At 41.2% G+C, this 24,062-nt stretch overlaps 1 protein-coding gene across 1 annotated transcript; it reads right to left on the minus strand.

Annotated features, from left to right (window-relative positions):
* Nucleotides 1-22: 22 nt before the first annotated feature.
* fancc (FA complementation group C) lies at nt 23-22,186 on the minus strand. The gene is made up of 14 exons (XM_030764859.1): nt 22,031-22,186; nt 17,352-17,439; nt 16,749-16,843; nt 11,652-11,759; nt 11,179-11,243; nt 10,721-10,885; nt 9,305-9,461; nt 6,054-6,109; nt 5,695-5,794; nt 4,859-4,934; nt 3,036-3,138; nt 1,551-1,725; nt 891-1,082; nt 23-166 (listed from the first exon to the last, which is right to left on the minus strand). The coding sequence occupies exons 1-14, from the start codon at nt 22,184-22,186 to the stop codon at nt 23-25; spliced, it is 1,680 nt and encodes a 559-aa protein (XP_030620719.1).
* Nucleotides 22,187-24,062: the final 1,876 nt, after the last annotated feature.

Here is a 24,062-nt window from a genome sequence, read left to right on the forward strand (position 1 = left end):
TTTCGTCTTATAACGTGCCGCCTTAAGGCAAACTGCCAAGAACCTCCTGAATCGTCCTCAACCTGGATTGAACCCTGGCATCTTTGGAGGCGTCTCTGTTTAGTCTGTGCCTGATGGTGGTAAAGGCCCATGCTGCTACATGCTTCACTCTCTGCTCTATCAACACCTGCAGACATCAGAAGAGCTTTTTCAGAAAAAAAAAACCTCATAGATGGGAAACTAGCATCAGGGACCAATTTTGTTTGTTTTTTTTTTAAATTTCTGTTTTGTTTTCCAAAGATAAAGACGCTGAGGTGATAAACAGACACTTCAGCTGTCAATCACGCTCCCAGGAAGCCGCTACCTGAGTCCATTCAAGTGAAATGATGCTGAGTGGATAAGGGAAGTCTGTGGGCGTGATTTTCAGTGTTTTTTTTTTTTTTCTCCACGTTTTGCATGACCTGAAATGGCCTCGGTGTACAGAGTGGCATCAAAGGCGGCAGAGACGCTTGAAGACGTCACATTTCACACGCTGCAGGAACCAACATGCTGGGCAGGAACGCCACGGAATAAGACAGCGGATTGAGGGCCCAGAAAACCCGCCGAAACACTTTCATTTGCCTGTGTGTGTGTGTATGTGTATAAAAAACATGTATAAAAACCACAAGAACAACAACTGTGGTATTTGTGGTTCTAATAAGCACAGTAATAAGTGCACTTGGTATGACACATCAGAGAATACTGCAGAAAAACTACAGTGAGTCTCTAGGATAGTTTTATGTGTGCGTGTGTGTGTATATATATATATATAAATAAACATATGTGTGTGTGTGTGTGTGTATTTATATATATATATATATATAGGGAGAGCGAGAGAGAGATATAGATATATAACCAGGTATGGACCTGACCTTGGACATGATGTCTTTGCATGTGGTGATGGATCCTTGAGAGAAGATGGCAAAGTTGAGCAGGAGATGTAGGACAAGGTTTGAAGACAGGGTGGAAGACAGAAGGTCTCGTATCGCCACAACACGTTCACAAGGAAGAGGAGAGCCCAGGAAAAGCATCCTCAAATGATCACACACTTCTCTCCCCAGCGACTGCAGTCCAAAGGAAACAGGAGGTGGCCATCAGCTATCCACTCCACTTTGAAAAACCACCTCACTAAAAATGTTTTCCTAAAAGCTTATTTATGTCCTGACGTTTTACTACATACCTCAGTTCTCAACTTAACACTAAACCAATATCAGGCTCCGAGCAAAAGTCATTTCCAGAGTGTAAAATCAGAGAGTAAAATGATCCATCACTCCCACAGTGAATGCTCTGACAACACTTGATGTTTTCTCCCACAGGCCACTTCCTAGCAGATCTGGCCATTTTTCCGATACAAACTTGTGTTTATTTTAATCCTCAGAAAGACAAAGTGTCCAAGTAAACCATATAAAACAAAACCATACATTCCTGTTCTGTGTGCAGTTGCATGTTCTTTCATTTAGACAAATGTTAACAGACATATTTAGTTTAACATAAAGGAAAAGCTCACACAGGTACTGTGCGCTTAAGTTTACCATCTGTTGAGAGCTCTGGTGCCCCCTGTTGGTGGGATGATGGTAGAAATGTATCAGCCAGAGGAGAGACAAACATCCTTCAGATTCTGGAAGGACAAGCAACTGAGTGGCCACGTCGACCCAGTCCCCACACTGCACCAGCAAGAACCAGGCTTCAAACACATCACGGCACCACCTGGACCACACACACACACACACACACATACACACACAAAATCAGCCTCCACACACTCACTCACCCATCATAATCATCATCCCTCCCTCAAAGAAAGACAAGAATACAGAAAATGAAAGGGCAAGAAGAAGAGGAAAATGGAAGAAAAGGTCTAAGTCAGCAGGGTTTTTAACATTTTTTTTTTTTCACAAATGTGAAAGTGTATGTGTGAGAGGGGTAGGGAGGGAGAGAGAGAGAGAGAGAGAGAGAGAGAGAGAGATTATAAAATAAGAGTTAATGAAGACAGAAATTTCCAGAAGACGCAGTCATATTTTGCTCAGACGCAAGACTCGTGTCTGGAGTTGGACAACTCTCACATTTCTCTAATTCCATCACAAGACATTCCTCTTCTCTCATCTATTTCCTGCCCAGCCTCCGTCCTCAGTCAAACCACTGGCAGCGGACCCACTCTCCTCACAGGCTCAAACTTTAAGCTCTGTTTCCCAAACACTCAGAATGTCCAGAGATTAGACAGAATTTCAACTCTCAAGTGCAGCTGCGCGATATGGGGAAAAAAAAAAAAAAACTACAAAAAAAAAACTTATCGCCGCAATTTACCGAAATTTCTCGATAAAGATAACGTGCCGATAACTTGGGGGGGGGGGGGGGGTTTAACTCCTATTCAATGTTCCCGGAATCAGTCTCAATTTAAGGAGTGGAGATATATTCTATAAAAAGTGTGACTCTGATTGGCTGCTCATTGGTGATAAAAATAAAACACCAAGGCTGCGTCTGAGTATGTAATGACATTCCTTCTTTATCAGGGAGGGGCTGAAAAACAGCAGGAGGGTGGTAGCAGTGTAACTTTTTAGAAAATAATGCACAAACAACATCAATGAAATGTTGATAAGGGTTAAAAATCCTGATCGGCGTACAACTGTAATATTGAATGAAGGAACACTGAAGGAGGGAGCGTGAGGACAGGCGGACGAAGGGACATAACCTGGGTCATCGGGAGGTCGATTCTCAGCGCGAGGGGTTTTCTTTTAAAGCACTGTACCTTTGCGCTCTATACAAACACTACAGATTTCAAACTTCAAACACCACAAGTTCTTTCTTTTTAAAAAGAGTGACTTATTGAAGCGTTTGCTGGACAGGAACCTTATCCTGGTCCTACTTTTCTAAAGAACTGAAGTGGGAAGCCCTGTCCTGCAGGGGTAACCCCAGGTCTAGTTCCTATAGAACTAGCTTAAGCTTTGGTAGAGTGAAATACTTTTGGCACAGTGAAATTCTTTAGGTTCAAAAGAAAGAAAGATCTTCACATTACTCACCTGGGACTTTCCTCCTTATCCTCCTCTTCCTTCTTTTCAGTAATCTTCTGAAGTAAAGCACTGATCCAACTCACATGATCCTGCCATGTTTCCTTGGGCACCTCTAAGGAAAGGAGAGACAGACCAAAATCTACACTTTTGTTCAGTCTTTTGTTTGTACCCTAAGCAACAAAATGTCTGCTTCTATGACCTCATCTATATATGTATGACCTCATTCTCTGAAAATGTAATTATATGCAGGAGAGAGAAATCTGTCAATTTTGGTTAGTAATGTTAAGGATCTTTATTAACATCAAATTCACTGTTATTTAGCTGTCTACAGAGTGCACAAATCGTTGCACCGACCCCCCCCCCCCCCAAAAAAAAAATTCCCAACTAATCTCTGGTAGAATCAGGTATATAATAATAAGGCTTTGTTATTTTCAGACCCTCGTTTTTTGTTTTTTGTGGGGGTTTTTTGTGTTTTTAGGGAAAGGACCTTTTTTATTGAGAAAGAGGCCTTGCATCCTGCCAGTCACTCTTGACAATCACGATTCACTGTGGAAAACAAACACCTAGAATACTAACACAAAGCACCTGTGTCACACTGGTATTATTCTATTCAGAGCGCTCTCGGACCAGCGGCTCTCTGAGGACTTCCTCTGGACTTCAGTAGGCATTGGAAAGCCCACGTCCTCTGGGAAACGCGCCGCAGATAGAAATCTGTGGAGCGGGACCCAAACTATTCATGACTGGGAGGGCCCGGGAGGAAGGAGGCGATGTTTATTTGCAAACAGCTCAAACAGAGGGAGTGGGCTATAACCAGGGAAGAGTCAAACAGAGGGAGTAGTGGGTTATAACCAGGCCAGACTCAAACAGAGGGAGTAGTGGGTTATAACCAGGCCAGACTCAAACAGAGGGAGTAGTGGGTTATAACCAGGGAAGACTCAAACAGAGGGAGTGGGTTATAACCAGGCCAGACTCAAACAGAGGGAGTAGTGGGTTATAACCAGGCCAGACTCAAACAGAGGGAGTAGTGGGCTATAACCAGGCCAGACTCAAACAGAGGGAGTAGTGGGTTATAACCAGGCCAGACTCAAACAGAGGGAGTAGTGGGTTATAACCAGGCCAGACTCAAACAGAGGGAGTAGTCGGTTATAACCAGGCCAGACTCAAACAGAGGGAGTGGGCTATAACCAAGCCAGACTCAAACAGAGGGAGTGGGCTATAACCAGGGAAGACTCAAACAGAGGGAGTAGTGGGTTATAACCAGGCCAGACTCAAACAGAGGGAGTAGTGGGCTATAACCAAGCCAGACTCAAACAGAGGGAGTAGTGGGTTATAACCAGGGCAGACTCAAACAGAGGGAGTAGTGGGTTATAACCAGGCCAGACTCAAACAGAGGGAGTAGTGGGTTATAACCAGGCCAGACTCAAACAGAGGGAGTAGTGGGCTATAACCAGGCCAGACTCAAACAGAGGGAGTGGTGGGTTATAACCAGGGCAGACTCAAACAGAGGGAGTAGTCGGTTATAACCAGGCCAGACTCAAACAGAGGGAGTAGTGGGTTATAACCAGGCCAGACTCAAACAGAGGGAGTAGTGGGTTATAACCAGGCCAGACTCAAACAGAGGGAGTAGTGGGTTATAACCAGGCCAGACTCAAACAGAGGGAGTAGTGGGTTATAACCAGGCCAGACTCAAACAGAGGGAGTAGTGGGTTATAACCAGGCCAGACTCAAACAGAGGGAGTGGGCTATAACCAGGGCAGGCTAAGATAAGGTTCAAGGCTTTTTCGGAGAGTTAGGCAAAAGCTTTAGGGGACGTAAAGTGAGTTATTCGATACCTGAAGGTGAGGTAAGCAGGGGCGTGAGTAAATTCAGAGGGACGAGAGGAAAGTAGGCCTTCAGAGACGGGCTCTCCTGAAACCACACACACACAGGTCACAAGGTTCATTCAAACTTGGTGAACTAGGAAAAAATAAAACTAGGAGCTACTAAAAAGGGAATCTTTCCCATTTTCTGATGTGAACAGCTGTATTTTCCAGTCCAGTTAAACTGTCTGGAGAAGAGAGAGACTATAACACAAAGCACCTGCATCTCCTCTACACAGAATGAAACAGAAAAACTTCTCTAATAGGAACTCAGTAACAAGCATACATGTTAGCTGCTACATGAATTCGCTGATTACACACAGTGATTGGGTATTCTGGTGAATTTTGCTGAGGTGATGCTGTATTACAAATATTCATGGAAAGACTTCCTTTCATATTAAACTTGTTACACTTACAGGTGTGGACTATAGCACAGTCAGTGGTGTAATCTATTTAATGGTTAATCCAGATTTAGCTATTAAATATAATATTCATCAGAAAAACATAAAGAATAGGACATAAGTCCTCACGTTCTGCTGAAACTCATTTTAAAAGTCAATTCTGAGTAGAATATATTCTTTTATTTCATTCAAAATGTGCTTTGTAAAAAGAAAAAAAAAAAATTAATAATGACTAAAAAAACAGACAGATGTGAACAGGTTTGTAAATCTCATGGTTCAGTAGAAGAGGGGAAAAAAAACTGAAAACTTTCTCCAGGCATAATGTTAATAAAATAAGCAAAAACAACAACAACAACAACAACAACAACAAAACAACAGCAAAAGAGAAAAGAGGGAGACAAACTGTACCTGTAGGCGTTGAGCACCTAGAGTATGGAGGAAACAGCGCGTGAAAGTATGAATAAGTGCATGCAACTGCAGATTCCCATCCAGTTCCATCAGCATAGCCCTGGACATTCAAAGACATGTGGAGTCAGAAATACTGTATCAAAAGACTATATAAATAGACACAAAAATATGAATTCAATAAAACTTCCATTTACTAACACATATATATGAACAACATGAAAGGCAAAACAGGGTAGAGAAAAGAAGCAGTTTAGCACAGTATCACATGGAATTAACGAGACAGGATAAAGGGAAAATTAATGATAGTGTTAAATTTGTAATCTCACACCGTCATTAAATAATATCTGTCAAACACTCACCTGAAAATTTCATTTACTGTTAGGAATATGGAGCAGTCAAGGGCGGAAGCTTTAGCCTGAAAAGTGAAGAGTATTACTGATATTTAAAATACACGTTCGAGGGGAAAAAAAAACAACACTTGGTACTTCCTCATATCACCACTGGAGGTCACTGCTGCATCAGATATTAGTGCACTACATCCTGCTGCGAGTTTAATGCTCTGATCCACTCAGGTTCAATGCCTTTCCAATTTAACCAGCCTGTTTTTTTTGTAATTCTTCTTTTTTTTTTCCACCTAACCAAACAAACAGCCCTATAATAAAGCAATATCATCTGTTTCAAATTTCACACATTAAGAAAAAACACCCACCAGCTGTACTGTACATGCCTAACTAACATTTCACATACTTTCATATTTTTATAGGAAAAACACATGCTTAATGAACCTCCCACCCTCCTCTTATCCTTCATAAGGGTACAGAAAGCAGTAAAAAAAAAAATTTCCTCCCACACCCAAAAAATAACCCCCCCCCCCCCTCCAAAAAAAGCCTGTATGTATAACCTCTCTCTTTGATCCTGCAAGAGTGCAAAGCTGGAGGGTTGCGTGTGTGTGTGTGTGTGTTTGTATATGCGTGTATGTGTTTGTGTGTATGTGTTTGTATATGCGTGTATGTGTGTTTGTATGTGCGTGTATGCGTGTGTGTGTGTCTTTCATTCAAGAACATCACAACCCAGACCACATGCAACCCCCCCACCCCACCCCGCTTTAAAACCAATGCAAAACATCTTGGATATTCCCGTAACCCCGGCAATTCACCACTTGCCAAAAGCCATCAATTTAGCCCCTCTAATAAAACAGTAAAAAGTATAAGAGACGTTAGATGTAATACGTGATACCTGCTCGGAGAGAGAGGAGTGTTAAAGCTGAAACATGAACAGATTCAGTGGGAGAGTCCCACTCACTCAAAGCCCTCCAGGGAAAGAGAAAAAAACTAAACAAAACAAAAAAAACCCAAAAAACAAGATGAGTGATAAAAGATGAATGATAATAATTTTCAGATGACTTGCTGGGTTGACATGTGGAAAAAAAAAAGCACTGTTTTCTGTGTATATGCAGGGCTTTCTATTCTTATGAATATGTCTATCAGTGTGCATGTGGAGGTTAGCAAGAGCTCAGGAATGTATTTGGTGAGAGGTGTGAATGGCAGAAATAGGGGCTGAATGCACACACAGGCAGATCTCGGAGTACCTGAGTTCACATGATTATGTGTGTGTCTGCCTCCACAGAACACAGTGGAGAACACACGAAAAAACTGTGCTACAGTTAAACAGGTACAATATGCTCATTTGAATGGACTGTAAAAAACTCCTTGTTTGCGATTAATAAGGCCATGCTTGGTGTTTTGAGTCAGCTGGTGGAGGGAGGTGAAGTTATTGTGATTGTGCTAGCAGTCAGCTGTCTGTCCCCAAATGAATGTCAATCAAACGGACACCGAGACGCTAATTGGGACGTTCAAAGTTTGTGTCATGGGGGACTGAGACATCGGGTAAGAACAAGCGGACTCTGGCGAGGGAGTCGCACGGCCAGAGACGGGTGAAGACCGAAACCGTGGCGTTTGCATAAGCCAGCGTTCCAATACCGCACGTCTCCTTTAAGGAAAAAAAAAAAAAAAAGAACGAAAAGAATATAATGTGTGATAAATTACGAAGACTGAATTTGATTCTTCCCCCCCCCCAAAAAAACAGGGGGGGTAGAGTAGTGCTGTGTTTGTTCTGATGGGTATGCCACCTGCTGATTTCAGTATAAACGGGTTCTACCGGATCCTTCCAGACTGTCAAAACTATCGTCTAGCTTTTAATCCTCCGGTTCCCCAACGAGAGATCAAAAGTGACAACTGTATAGACTTTTTGTTTGAAGGGCTGAAGCGTTTGCTTAGTGAAAACAGATGGGCCTTCGCACAATCTTCCGTACCTTCCACCAGCACGTCAGGGAGGGTCAATTACAGCACGTTGAAAACATCCTGTTTTTGGCAGTGGGACCCTGGAAGTCACTGTTTATTGTTATTGGATCTAAACTTGAGGGGGAAGAAAAAAAAAAGGGCTGAAAACAGGAACGTGAAACTAATTTCTCGTTTCCCATTTTTGATTGCAGTTTAAACAAGTTGTTCCTGAGCGAAGAAAATAAAAAAAAAAAAGAAAGAAAGAAAGAGAGAAAAGCGTACACGGAGAAAAGAGCTAGAAATTGACGGTGTCTGTCAGATGAGCATCGTGATACACACAAACACAGGTTGGGGGTCCAAAACTTACGGCTAATCTCTCTAAAAGACATAGATGAGAGAAGACATGTTTAACAAAATAATATTAATAATAATAACAAAAAACCTTAAACCAGAGTAAGGGCCGTAAAAGGAGGAGAGCTGGATGGACAAAGCGGTAAATAAAGAACAAACCTGAACAAACGATAAGTGATGTTAAACATGTGTTCTCTGTCTGCTGCTATTGCACCTGATTTGGAGCGTGTGGCTAAAATAGCTCGGAAAGAAAACGAGGAAAACACTGCCATCAAAAAGCATCAAGATACGTCTAAGAACACCGGCAAAACGCGTAAAGGTCCTGAAACCCAGATTTTCTCCTCGATTTCCACAACCCCCTCCCCCCCTCCCATTTCCAGCTCACACTTGGCCCCTTTAAGCCGTCCAATGCATCGCTGATGGACCATCATACAAAAAATCACGGTGAATGGAGCGATTTCTTAGGGCAGTGGATCTGTCAGCAGTTACGGTCCCGACCTAAAAGTCATTTTCTCATTTTGCTTTTCACAACACGCCTGACCAGCGCCATTAGTGACCGTGGTTATTAGCCAAACGAAATATTTTCACATTGGTTCCTGCTTTATAAAGATAATGGGCCTAAATGAACCGTGGAAAGAAAAACAAAACTTACAACTTAATCCCGTACAACACGCTGTGTTACTAAAATATACATGTAAAACGTATTACTATTATGTAATCTTTGAAACAGCAACTGACAGCAAATCTCTAAAAAGATCTGTAGATATATGTGTTGGAAATGACAAATGCTGGTGTCATAATCACATACCACATATATCAAAACAATAAATTAATAAAATTGTTGGGGGACATTTTAAATCAGTCTGGAATGTTAGATTAAAAAAAAAGGAAAAAAATATTCTTGAGCAGGTTTAGATACTTTAATATCTATGGGCAGGTGTGCATGATAATCTGATATGTGTAAAAAAGACAATGCATACCAGGAGAGAGTCTGTGACCTTGTCTTCTATGTTTTGTGGCATTGAATCTGCACCAGAAAGAACAGACTCTATGAGGCTCATGACTGCCCCCTCTAGGCTGGTAAGGCTATGACACCACAGGGCAATCAATGCGGGCTCCTCAATGACCAGCTTCTTCCTGCCATAGGAACACAGGCCCATATGTTAACCAAGCACTAATGAACATACAGCTTCACAATGAGTGTAAGTCAGTCCTCACTCATCCATTTACTGTCATACGACTTCACTTCACAATGAGTGTAAATCAGTCCTCACTCATCCATTTACTGTCATACAACTTCACTTCACAATGAGAGTAAGTCAGTCCTCACTCATCCATTTACTGTCATACGACTTCACTTCACAATGAGTATAAATCAGTCCTCACTCATCCATTTACTGTCATACGACTTCACTTCACAATGAGTGTAAGTCAGTCCTCACTCATCCATTTACTGTCATACAACTTCACAATGAGTGTAAATCAGTCCTCACTCATCCATTTACTGTCATATGACTTCACTTCACAATGAGTGTAAATCAGTCCTCACTCATCCATTTACTGTCATACATCTTCACTTCACAATGAGTATAAATCAGTCCTCACTCATCCATTTACTGTCATACGACTTCACTTCACAATGAGTGTAAATCAGTCCTCACTCATCCATTTACTGTCATACGACTTCACTTCACAATGAGTGTAAGTCAGTCCTCACTCATCCATTTACTGTCATACGACTTCACTTCTCAATGAGTGCAAGTCAGTCCTCACTCATCCATTTACTGTCATACGACTTCACTTCACAATGAGTGTAAGTCAGTCCTCACTCATCCATTTACTGTCATACGACTTCACTTCTCAATGAGTGCAAGTCAGTCCTCACTCATCCATTTACTGTCATACGACTTCACTTCTCAATGAGTGCAAGTCAGTCCTCACTCATCCATTTACTGTCATATGACTTCACTTCACAATGAGTGTAAGTCAGTCCTCACTCATCCATTTACTGTCATACAACTTCACAATGAGTGTAAGTCAGTCCTCACTCATCAATTTACTGTCATACATCTTCACTTCACAATGAGTGTAAGTCAGTCCTCACTCATCCATTTACTGTCATATGACTTCAGGCAGAGTTAGGAACTTAGTTTTGTTGTCTTGGTTCTGCTGTCTCTTCTCCTGAAAGTAGCAGGCTAGATTTGTTTGATCTTCACTAAAAACATCTTAGTGGCAAGGAAAACGAGGTACAAACTGCAAATGGCCTGTCATTTAACACATAACTGCTACAGACACAAAAATAACAAAGCATTTGGCCGCTTTGGGTCTGGTTATAAGGAAAGAAATAATCAAAGTGTGTTATATTTGTTTAGTGTTTCTGTTAAGTGAGGACTTACTCAAGCCAGGCAATGCTGACTGCCTCAATGAACTCTTCACAGAGAGCACCTCGGTTACACGTCACTGGACGTTTCAGCAGGCCACCAATCAGAGGAGACGCCTGGGGACACGTGACCAGCGGGACACTCGCCACTGACACATGACGGACGTTTTCACAAGAGCACCTGCAACACATCGCATAGTTTGGGTGTTTAAAAAAAAAAAAAATTACAGATTACAATCCAAGTAATCCAGAGAAAAACAGCAAAACTAACTTCGTCAGTGTGAAAAAAAATGTAGTGTGTCGTTTTGGAAATTACATATGACACACTCTTTATGGAGTACGACAGTTGATACATGACACAGTTTGTGTTCTATGACATTCAGCTGTGTCATTTCAGTTACATTGCGTATGGCAGTATTTCACCAGGGCTCATAAACGCCACGATGACAGATGGTTTTAATATTCATACACCACCTTTCCGACGGATTTGTCAAACTGACGCACCCTCCACGGATCTCCTCCGTCAACACTGACACCATCTCCACAGAAAAAAAAAAAGAACAAATCACAGAAATAAACACGAGTTCTTTCTTTTATAACAGCATGACAGCCTGTCGACCCCTACAGCCCATTTTAAAGACCAGAAGTGTTACAGCCTAAGTGACACTCGTTCCAAAATCAACCTCCCCCACCACCCCATTTACTGTGTGGTTATTAATGTTTTAATATGATTTATTCCTGGAGCTGTGAGCGAATAAGAAACTAAAGTAATTGCTTTTAAACGCATTACTACTAATAATAACACAGTAATGACATGATAATAGCGTTTGCCACAACACGTTAACCTTCTGAAAGAGAAATGCTATGATTTTCCTTCTAAACATAACATTCATGGAAATAAGTCATCTAAACACATGTCGAAATAGTGGACTGAGATATTTCTTCACCTTTTCCAGAGTTCTCAGTGTGTACTCCCTGGGTCTTAAACCAGCACAGCTAATCAGAGCATACTGGACTGTATTCTCCTCCTCAGAGGCCAACTGACACAGTAAAGTCTGTAGCGGTGAAGAAAAAATAATACATGCTGAAATTAATTAATATTCATTCACTTTTTGTGTTCCTCAGCATGGGGGGGGGGGGGGGGGGGGGGGGACAAGAAGATTTTAATTATGTTTCCATAACAGATTAATTAGGCTAGATTAAGATTAGACATCAGCCACGAGGGTGAACAGATACTGGTACTCCTATTTTTTCTGCAGTTCAGAAAAAGAAAAAAAAACTGGCTAGCTCTAAACAGCTGTGGACACTACACACACACACACACACACACACACACACACACAGAGTGATGAATCTTAAAGCTGTGCCGTGGTTCAGCTCAGGTAATCTATGACAACAGTTCCTCTGTACCAATAAATGGAAGGCAGAGAGACATTGGGCCACACATGAAATATCAATTACACAGAAAAGCCACATAACAAAATCCTCTGTATTTCTCTAATAACGCTGTGAGCTTTGTGACTCTCCGCCCTTTGATGCTCAGTGTAAGATGTGGGCTTTGATTGATTGGCATGCTTTCCAGACCTGGGGCGAAAATGGTTTTAATGGGGGGAAAAAAAAAAAGAATCACACAAATATTCTCACTGTTTCTTTTGAAATTGAAATGTGTGTGTTCCTAAGAGAAATCAAACAAAAGAATACTCTGAATATTCCAGAAACACTAAATCTGAAACACGCAACGGAGCCGGGACTTTCCACCCTCTACTCCACACGGGTTGCGCTAAAAAGTTGAGACGCCGTAACTTTGAAACGTTTTGGATATATTTTCAGTCTATTTTTGATGTGTTTAAAACATGTTTAGTGTAGGCGTGCTTTTAAGACAAGCAAATGACTGAAGTTCTTTCAAGGACACCATAAGTCCAATAAGCAGTCTAATGCAGTATTTATTTATTTGGGTTACATTCCAATCCAGAGAAAGTGCCAATTATTTTCAGGTTTACACAGCTACGAATGACCTTGCTCAAGGACACAAGAACAGTATCACCAGGCTCATGAAATCAGGCTGCCAATCTATGAGGCAGTTCCCTTTACCACTTAACCAGTGTATACTGTCACTAACAGCGGTCAAACTGACACTGGACTTCTCAGAGTTATATACGTAACACAAAGGAGAAAGGTTAGCTATGCTAAAGCACTGCAAGCAAAGACAAAAACTCAAGCAAACATAAAAAAAAAAAAATAGCAGTCATTTACCGCTGCTTTCATATGACATTTGACCGTAAAATTCAATGAAGTGAAATATTTCATCAAAGTCCAAAAATCGACTGAACTGAAAAATCGTGCCCAAGTGTTTCGTATTGTTCCCGTTACGTGTAGTTTTCAAATGCTTTCAAGAGGGATATTAACTTTTCTGTTTATACATAAACAGTTTCAAGACATGCTAAAGCAATAAAGAAAAAGTAACTACGAGACAATGATTTTAGAAGTTTACTTGGTTTGAACAAATCAAGAGCAATATAACCGTTCTTTAAATAAACCAGTCTTTAAGTACACTTATTGCAGCTACACCCCCAGTAAAACAAGTGATTCATACGTAGACCATTTTCTAAGCCCTAAGTACACCATAAATAAACTATGTGCTCCCAAAATACATTATTTTTTAAAACAATCATACCAAAGAACAAAAACTGCATAACTGCCTTTTAAATATGTGGTTCTTCAAATAACATGTTTCAGTTTTAATACGTTTGCCGTTCACTATTCAGATATGTCAGGCACTGCTCTAACTTGCTCACGTTAAAGCAGAAACCAAGAGAGAGGGCACTTTGCTCTTAGTGATCCTCCTGTAGACACTACATTAAAAAGATCTGAGTGGGATAAGATAATTACTCTATACCGCGTAACTCTTTTCAAATGCTGTAATAAATTAAGTTAATAAGACCACATCAGGCGATGTCTTGGAGGAGGTTACCGGGCGCTGGTGGGGAGAGAGAGAGAGAACGAGAGAGAGAGCGGCAGCAAAACAAAAGAACACAGAGATCGTGAAAAGGAAGGACTTGCAGAATTTTTCGAAAAACGTCGTGCGAGAAGCCTGACGGAAAACACGACCGCCAGTGGTGGGGCCGTGTGGTTTCTTTAGGTTTACAGAAGGCTAAGAAGTCCTCCGCAGATCCAACTGATACTCAATTACTACCATCTGAAAGGCAAAAACCAGTGTACCTCACACTTCAGTCACACGCTGGCTTGTGGGGAGCATGGAGCAGTATAATGGCTTTTTTTTTTTTTGAAAAATGCTTACGAGACAGAGGAGAAGGGGATAGATGGTATTCACCATTGTGTTTTGTTGTTGTTTTTCTTTTCTTCGACACGATAATTAGACCGAGACACATGGATGCTCGGTTGGATTCTAAATAGTTCCGTCTCAAAGGCTAAAATTAAAGAAAAGAAAACAGTTTGGTAAAAATAAATGAGTCCCACTTTCATGGGAGTCTATCTGAGGATTGTCTGAGGAAGTGCTAACCCAAAAAAGGAAGAAAGAAAGAAAGAAAGAAAGAAAGAAAGAAAGAAAGAAAGAAAGAAAGAAAGAAAAAGTTTGAGTGTCTTGCTAAGAAACTAAAACATATCGGGGGCCCTTTCCAAAAGAAAGACAGAGACGTCATGAGACAAGCATGAGTCAGAGAACTCGAGAAAGCCAGAACAAAAAAAAGAAAGAAAGAAAGAAAGAAAGAAAGGAAGGGAGGGAGGGGGAAAGTGACAAAGAAAGAATGTGAGAAAAACAGTATAAAAAAAATATATGTATATATATATATATATATATATATATATATATATATATAAAAAGAGAGCGTAAGCGTGAGAGTAAGTTGGTTGAAGCTCAAAGTGCTGGGGAGTTTGGGGTTAGGGGTTTGAGATGTAGGGTGGTAAAAGATCCAGAGGCCTTTGGTCATTGCATTCTCCATCCAGCAGTCCCTCTTTTTCTCTCTCTGAAGGCAATCCACTACCACGGACCACACAGGCTCTCTGTGGAACGCTTCCAGGGCCTCGGAGTAACACATGTTCCAGAGGAGACAAGAAGCCATCAAACATGGCCTGGTCTCTGATGTGGAGCAGAAACAGAGCCAGTCTGGCGCTAGGAAACGCAGAGCATGATGGGAACTTGGGCAGCGCGTTCTCTAATGACAAGACAAGCCGCATAGCCCGCGGGCCTCGCGACGCGCACCACCAGATCCTTAACTTAACGCATCCTAAACACGACCAGACGAGTTTTCCGCCGGTACGCTCCGTCCCGTTCCAGCGGGTGAGGAGCCGAAACACAGGCCGCCGTTGCCACGGGCAACGAATAAACAGCTCGACAGAGGGATATCAAAGAACCCCCCCCCCATCAATGAGAATGAGTCCAAACCAGGCCAGACAGACAAAAAAGTTACTTTCAGATGAGTGAGCCTTAATTTGCTGAAAGGAACTGTCAGAACAAACATGAATGTGGAAAATGCACAGCCCATTAAAAGCACGGGGGGGGGGGGGGAGTGGGGGAGAAATTAAATAAATAAACATAACATACTGGCATTCCGGTAGAGAGGCACAAAGTCGGCCAGAGAGAGAGAACGCTAAAAAAAATCCTCCTGAAAGCACACAGTGTGTCTGAATTTCCACGACGCTAATAGGTCTTTGTGATTCTCTTGCGTCCCTGTAATTAGCAGGCAGTCTGTGAATGAAGGATGGAGTTTGGGGGGGGTGGCATGACTGATCGACTGGAGAAAGAAAGGAGATTCAGACTAACCCAAAAGAACAATCCAGAAACCAGACTGGCACAAAGCAATTACCAAAAGGGTTTTGGTCATTTTCATTTTTTCTTTTCCTTTTCCTCCTATTTATGCAACAACTTCTTCTCTTTTTTTTTTTTTTGAAGCGTCAATTATACATTATCTGTTGACACAATGTTTATCTTGCGAACAGTGCCAAGCGTAAATACAATTTAACTTTATACAGAAATACACTGTTTATCATCCAATCTCATTTATTTTCTTCCTTGCATATTTGATCATATACTGTACCCTCCCAACAGACTAGGCTAGACACAGTTATCTGGCCAAATAAATAATGTGTGTGTTTAAAACACCCCATTTCAACCCCTAACCGAGAACCCCCTTCCTCTGCCTTCCCTCTCTGCCTCCCCCCTTATAGGTCAAAAAACATCTGGCAAATTAAAAGTTTACTTTAAAAGCCCTGCTTTAATTAGCAAGATGTTTTATTGGATGAAAAAATAATCAAAAAAGAAAGACAGAAAGAGAGAGAGAGAGAGAGAGAGAGAGAGAGAGACACATTTAATCTGGCAAAAACGTGTAGGTTCCGTAAGGCCTGGGATAAGCCATCTGTGTGAACTCTGTAATAAAGTTGAAAGTTCCCAAATCTTTTGTTTTGTTCTTTTTTTTTCCCCCGGCCGACTCTGTCATTTCTGTTCTTCCAGATACAGCGCGAGTACACTGCACTGTGATTTTTTTTTTTTTTTTTCCACTCACGGCCGTTAAATTAAATAACTTTGAAGTTTTTCTGTCATTTTTTCTTTTTTTAAACGAAACTGTGAACGGCACAAAAAGCGCTTTGCTGTGAAACAGAAGGAACCGGACGCATTCCATTTGCACACAGACTGAACGCAGCGTGAAGGTGACGCTCTAGCGGCCCAACGTTTTTCCCTACGCAGTCCAACTCTTTCTTCACGCATATTAACACAAATCAGAATTCATACACAACTGAACACACATGATGACAATGACTGCACCAGAAACAGCTTGTATGCTGTGTCGGTCCAGAGATAGTGCACACACTGCATCAGTACCCATGGATAAAATACTCTCTTGATCAAATAAGTCTTTTTAATCAGTCACTGCTAATTCAGACCATTTGTGTGAGCACCTACTTTTTTTTTTTTTTTTAGCTTTCTAGCTTCTTTTTCAAAGGTCACTTTTGAGATTCCGAGATAATGAAAAAACTCGTGTTTAAAAGGCCTTGTTGGTACTGTGTGATGGTTTGTGGAAATACGTTACCCTGATCCACTCATTGGCTCTGCGTTCCACCGCGCTCTGAGGCTCCACACTGTACAGACACCACAGGCACTGCAACAGGAGTGTCTGGCTTTGCTCTGGAACGAGACAAACACAAATAAACAGGCAAAAAAGAGCTGTTTATACCTCAAAATGTGCTGAATAATTACATTCTCCATCTGGACAGCAGACAGGAACACACACACACACACACACGCACATACATACATACACACACTCAAATAAGCAAATGAATGGATAGACAAGGTGCTGCCCAGTACTTCTCCTCATATTGGTTCAATAATCCTGTGTTTGACTGTATATCCATTCATACTAAACTAGTGACATTTTAACTATACATAACTCTACACAGATACATCAACTACGATATCACACAAGATAGAACAAGAGAGCGAGAGAGAGAGAGAGAGAGAGAGAGAGAGAGAGAGAAAGGGGGTAGAGGGGTAAAAGGCGAGGGAACAAATGCCCAGCAGGTCGCTGTAGGGTTCATTGGAAAATTAGTGTAAATACTCGACCCCTGCAGACACATTTCTTCATCCCAAATGGGAAACACACCCTCGGTGTGTAGGAGAGTCATAAATTTACCATCAGCGGTAACATATGGGTTCCAGCAAAGTCTTCCCAGAAACTGCCCAACAAAGGGAAGGGTCCTTATCGCCTCTGTGGTGGAGCTCTGAAACACACACACACACACACACACACACACACACACACACACACACCTGATACTCCTTAGCCTATCTCACCGCAACAACAACAACAACATCATCAACCATTCTGTATACTATTCCACATCTGCAGAGTTTTTCAGAATTTATTCTCTGGGAAGTTGTCCACAAACATTATTAAAATGAGCCAATAATGACCAACTCTATAATTTTACAGGGGAAATGCTTTAAAAGTGTTTATATTCTCTGAAGATTGATTCTTCGGCTTATTCCACAAACCTCTGACGTTTTCCCTTTCTGAGTTGACAGACTGAGTTGTGCTAAGACTTCGAAACGTTTGCCCGAAGTCAAGAACAGAACATGTTTTTACATATGTGTATGTTGACACAATATTTTAACGTTTTCTCTCATTCAAAATAGTCGGCCGTCTGGCTCCAGAGGGTACAACAGGCATTAAAAGACGGAATGTGACCCAAGAAAAACTCCATTAGCGACGACTGGTCAAATTGTAATGATGATAAGAAAAAATGTAGACAGAAAAAGAAATTCAATAGGAAATTGCTTTTCAATGTCTAACACAAGGCACATACAATACATGAGCCTGCACTGCTCTGTAGCAATGCCTGCGAAAGCCAAGTCTGCATATATTAAAAAGCCATAAAGCTTAAACTGTGATTTTTACTGAATAAAATGTGAGTGCAATTTCCCAGTGTCTGTGTGCGTGCGTATGTTTTTTTCTGTTCTCTCTTCCCTCTCTCTCTCCCTTTTTTTTTTTTGTAGGAATGCAAATATCACTCAGAACAATTAATCACAAATTCCCCCCAGGATCATTAGAGCCGAAAAAGAAGAAGGGGGGAAAAAAAAACGCTTTTGATGGTGCTTATAAAAAGATTCCCACACAGTCAGACGGATAGAGTCACTGATCACTTCTTTAAAGTCGGTTACGTAATTAATGAAAAACAGCGGAGTAACGCTGAAGCGTCTAGAAGATCGCAGCTTTCTGCATCGTTTCAAGATGTGAGCTGCCAATTTACTGTACATTGGAAACCATACAAAGGATCTAAAGCTCTTTAAAGGCCATACGTGTACACACACTCCGAGTTTGACGCCTGATAAATTTTGTGGCTGCGTGAAATAAATTAGCTTAATCCCCATCAGAACGTTCAGTAAAATCATGATGTACAAGTCGTAGGTTTGTCACGATGCTGGAGTGAAAACTGGCAACGGCGATGAAAAAACTGAAAAACTGGGCTGACAAAAATCAATACAAAACTCCAAATCACATTAATCGAAGGACAAAATGTGTATTAATGGAAAAAAAATGATGGAGAAATTGCCTTTTAAACGTTTGAACTTGATACATGTGTTGAGAAGGATCTGAGTTAGTTTCCCTGTGTAAGACTGTTAGAGAATACAGAATACAGCGGTACAGAATACAAAAACTCACACAGGAAAGGAAAAGTGGTGAGTTCTTTGATAACTTTTCAAGAAACTAAATCCATCAAAGTATCCTTGGTGAAAAAAAATAATAAAATCAGAAAAACTTAAAAAGCAAGCCACTGTGCCATTTTATAACATTAATTAACGTTAAAAGATAAGTAACATAATTACTGAAAGGCTTCTTACTATCGATAATTTTTATGATGTTACTTGATAAGAATAACATAATTTTTTAAAAGCAATTTAGTAATAGTGGTGTAGTGATAATATGTAAATCAAGCATGATTAGTACTTATGCCCTTGCTTTATTACTTTGTAAAAGAAAAATAACGCATTTTATTACTCAATATTTTAGTAATACTCAGTACTCAGGTGAAGAACATCCTTCACTAACACCTTCAACTAAGTGTTTTACAAGAGTATCTACAGGCACACACACACGTGCGCACACACGCGCACACACACGCGCACACACGCGCGCACACGCGCACACACACGCACACACACACGCGCACACACACGCGCACACACACACACACACTTCCAAATCAGCAGCAGTGTTCTGTACCTCTCCTCCAGTCTTTCACTGCCTCCCCTCTTTTTCACATAGGCTCTCGGCCAGCTAGCACCCACTGAGCAGGAGGAAGAGGTGTGTGAAAGACTTAGAGAAATGCTTATAGGTCTACAAAACCCTGCAGCTCCAAACAAGCTAAACAGCAAGTGGGAAAATTAAACACACCGGCTCTCGGGGGCCCTAATGGAATGTGAATGAGGAAATTGATATAAATTGGAAATTTTTTTTTTTTTTTCATCCTTAGGGCAACCAGAGCTACAAAAAACAAAAAAGTCTTGAAGTCATCAAAGTATTCTGGGACTGATGATTTTTTTTTTCCCCCCCAAGTGTTGTTCTTTTTATGAGCCTCTGACGGGAAAAAAAAAAGTTTTTTGTTCCAATTAAGATATCACGGAACGCTGTCGATAGTGATTCTGTGACCGGAGGGCTGAGGCAAAAGCAAGAACACAGGAAAGAAAAAAAAAACAAAAAAAAACTGAACGAACGCAGAGATGATTAGGGCTGCATCTTGGCAGCACGGCGAGACTCTGCAACAGACAAACGATAAAACAAAAAAAAAACAAAAAAAAAACCACAGATGAGTGCAAACTTGTTCTGTTTTCTGACACGCTGGGTGCAGAGGTAGCCTGGACAGAGGAGAGTTAATGAGGGTTGCCTGGTGTGACAGAAGCCATCCAGTCCGCATAAAGGAGCCCTTTCAAAAGGCGAACCCAGTCGGTGGGAGGCACGATTTCTCTCAACACTGGACCTTCACAGAATCCCGCCACCCCCCACCAACTCTCATCCAAATTTGCAACACTTGATGCAGGGGATACTTTAGGTTAACGCTGCCAGTCCCTGGGCGACTATTAGTCGGCTAACTCAACACCGCCTGCGTGCCAACGTCCAGTCTGCCCCGGCACAGAGCGGCTTCTGTTGAGGCTGCAGTCTAGAAAAAAACTTTTAGGGTCTGTTAGACTCCAAAAATTCTGTTAAAAATCACAGATTTAGTCTTTTGTCTCTGGTCTGGGTAAATAAATGAGGGTATTCGAGATTTAAGAACTAACATGACTATTATAATACGAGAAAAACTGAAATTTTGAATGCTGGGTAATAAATAATCATTTTTTTCGGTGTGTGGCAGGGGATAGTGGGTATATTGAGCTACAGAAATAAAAAAAAAAAAAAAAGCTTGGCCTTGGTGAATTGTTATTGGCACCTAAGAAGACAAGCAAAGCAATCCGTACTTGGCACTGCCAAACAGTCCTGTGAATTGGGCCTCCTTCTCCAGGGAGAATCTGTCAGACACTACCCTTTTCTATACCTGTCAGAGCCCCACTGAGTCAACCCTGATCTGTCAAATATTCTCTGGGCTCCAGACTGCGATTAATTCAGTAACATTTTCTGAGCACTTTTATTATCCTTTGTGAGTTATAACTTAACCAGCAAATTTTGCCACTACAACTGACAAAATCTTGAATCTTTAAATCTTTTTTTTTTTTTTTTTTTGGAGGGGGGGGGGTCACATATGGAGTGAGTGTCAAAACATGCAGCTTTTCTCATTTTTTATATCCTTAAACCACATCTCGGACAGAAAAACAGTAGTGTTATGTAGCTGACATCTATTATTATCCTGCTAATTAGCTGCTCATTCCCCAGAAAAGCCTGTTCTGCAGCTGGCGATGGTGGGTGGGCCAGTCCCTCTCCCCTAGTAATGAGTATAACCATGACAACAGTCCCCATGTGAAAATATTATGGAAATCTGGTATAATCTGATCTAATCTAGCGGTCGGCCAAGACGTAACCACGTTATGGTCAGCTATGGTCTCAAATGGTCGAACATTATAGTCTCATCCAAAAACAGACTTCGACATCCCATTTTGGTGACCATACCACTGCTCTCTCTAGCACTCCATTCCCAGAATGCCCTAGCAGGTCAGTCTTCTGACAAAAAAGGCTCAAAAAGAGCTAGCAGTAGTTATAACTTTCACTCCCAAAAACTTCAGGAGTTTAACTGACCGTAGTATGACGAAACAATGCACTCACTGTCGTGTTACTCCCGAGAATGTGGCTGGATCATCGATTTTTTTTGTTTGTTTTGTTTTTGTTAACAGGGAATTGTTGTTTTTGGCAACAAACAAAAATGAACTGCTCACAGAATGAAAGCGTCAGAGATTTTTAACGACAGGGGAAAATCATGAGCATTACTGTGAAATGAACACTTTGTTTTCACATAGTAATTGTGATGTTTAACTGTAATCGAGGTTTAACTGTAATCGAGTACCTTCATAAAAAAGTACTTCAACTGATTACATCATACACTGTTGTGCGTAAGGTAGAGAAGGTTACAGATGTTGTTGCGACCATATCATATACTAGTTCCACCAACTAAAGCCAAACCAGTGTCACCAGTGGAAGAAGGTTGGAGACTCAACTGATAGAGACACAACTAATGGAGAGTCAACTTAAACCTTTGCACTCATTCACTCAGTCTGAGGTTCTCAGACTAAGACTCAAACCTTTCTTCCAGTTGTCATAACAGTGTGTTTAAGCTACGGTTCCAAGTCATCTTGACCAAAACAGTTGAGGTTCAGCAGTCTTACCGCTTGCTGGAGAGACTGGAGGACCTGGAGAAGGAACCCCCTCAGTTCTCCCAGGTGTCGGCCCGTGTCCTGCTGGACGGAGGGGGACGTGGCCTCTCCCCAGTCCACGGCTTTGGCCATCCAGAACTGCACCTGGGACTCCGAGACGGGACCCATGGTCTCTGGTCAGTCAGAGATGCTAAAGAAAACACACAAAACAAGCCAGACACACAACTCAAACCAGGTAGCTCCAAAGACAATACCCCAGTTGAGGTGAAGAGAAAAGAAATGAAGTCATTGTATATATTCTCAGTGCTGTTTAGGCTTCTTCATGAGGTAGCAATTTTCCAGGCGAGGGTTAAGATACACAATAATGAAATCTTTTGTGTGGAGTCTGAACGGGACAGGAGCCATAATCAGAGAACTGAAGTTTTAAACGTGTGGCCCAGCTGGGGCTTTGAATTTGTCATCACCCTGTATTTCATTAGCGAAGCAGTAAAAAAAAAAAAAAAAAAAAAAAAGTACTGAGTTTATATACAGCACTGGGCACTGCAATAAACTCCTATGGACTTCACACTGAACTTTAAGCAACACACACACACACACACACACACACCGATGTTGAGCACAAAAGTCGGACAAACGAATATGACAGCTGATGACGAGTGTCCTGGAACGAGCGGTAGTATCGCCTGTCTTTTCCATTAACGTGGATATGGACAAAACTCGAGGACCACGACAGTGGATACGGTTTTTTGAATGTTGGAGCAGGAGTTGTGGGTAATTGTTGTTTTTACTCTTAATGACAGGTCTGTGTAAGACACAACAAGGCAGCGTTTTTACGATCATCTCGTAACGTCGAGAGTTGTTTAATGTCTTGCCATCACCGCTGCTGGAAAGCCCCCATGGATCGCTCGATGTAAATATATAATTACACCCGCCTTCCATTCCCCCTGCAACCAAATTACGAACAAACGCTTCTTTTTTGGACTTGCCATCATAACACACTTCTCGACACTCCAGAGCTAGGAGTACATACTTACATGCCCAGGGAGGTCTGGAGTTTTCCGAAACAATATTTTAACGAAACAGGATTTGAGTAGGTGCAGAGACAAGTCAAAACAGAGTACTTTGTACACACAGGGAAAAAACCAATGGACAATCGACACAATTAATTCTTCTTTCTTAATGGTCTCACTAATTACAGAAAAATCTTCCTTGACTAAACAAGAATGACTAATAAACTTATGTAGGCAATATATCAGAGTTTTAACAAGCTGATATTTTGATAGGTGGGAATATTTTATATAGAGACACCAAATAAGTCTACACAGGGGATATACTGTGCATGTCGTAAGTATGTAAAGTAACCATTTTCAGTTTACTTGCATTCTTCTGTGATGTGTAATTTCACATATACTGTAGAGACACGAGATATTCTTTATAGTGGAAATAGCTTTCCAATTTAAAACTGAAAAGCAGACTTGTGACATCATATATCCCTGTGGGGCTCTCTGTTATTATTCATGACATCACACCGTTACTGTGTCCTTGCCAGATAAATTTAAAAAAATATGTGTAATGCTAGAAGCATGAGGCATGGCAGAGAATGAACAGCGGTAAAGGTCCAAATGCCGGTTTTCCGCTTTAGGTCTGATCCAGACCGAACAACCATTTTCATTAGATTTAGTCGACGGTTGTGCTTCGTTTGTGTCCTGGGAAGCGTTTTAAGTCTTACTCTAAAAATGGTCTTATGGCATTAGGTTATCTTGCTCACAGTTGACCAAGTGTAGTGCACCACAATAGCCACTAGGTGATAACATTTCATCTTCTAATCAACTGCTTTGATTCAACAAAATACTCATTCGACTAACTCTACTTATCAGTTCCGTTTTCTTTTCTTTTTTTTCAGAGAGAGATTCATGAAGGGCATATATCATTACAGGATCCATAAAACCGCGCTCAGATCTATCGATTGTATACAGATGACTTAATTTCGACAGGAAAAACATTAAACCATCGCGCAAAACGATGGTAAAATCTGTAGCAGCAC

Source organism: Chanos chanos, chromosome 1 (assembly GCF_902362185.1).
Source record: "Chanos chanos chromosome 1, fChaCha1.1, whole genome shotgun sequence".
Taxonomy (NCBI): Eukaryota; Metazoa; Chordata; class Actinopteri; order Gonorynchiformes; family Chanidae; genus Chanos; species Chanos chanos.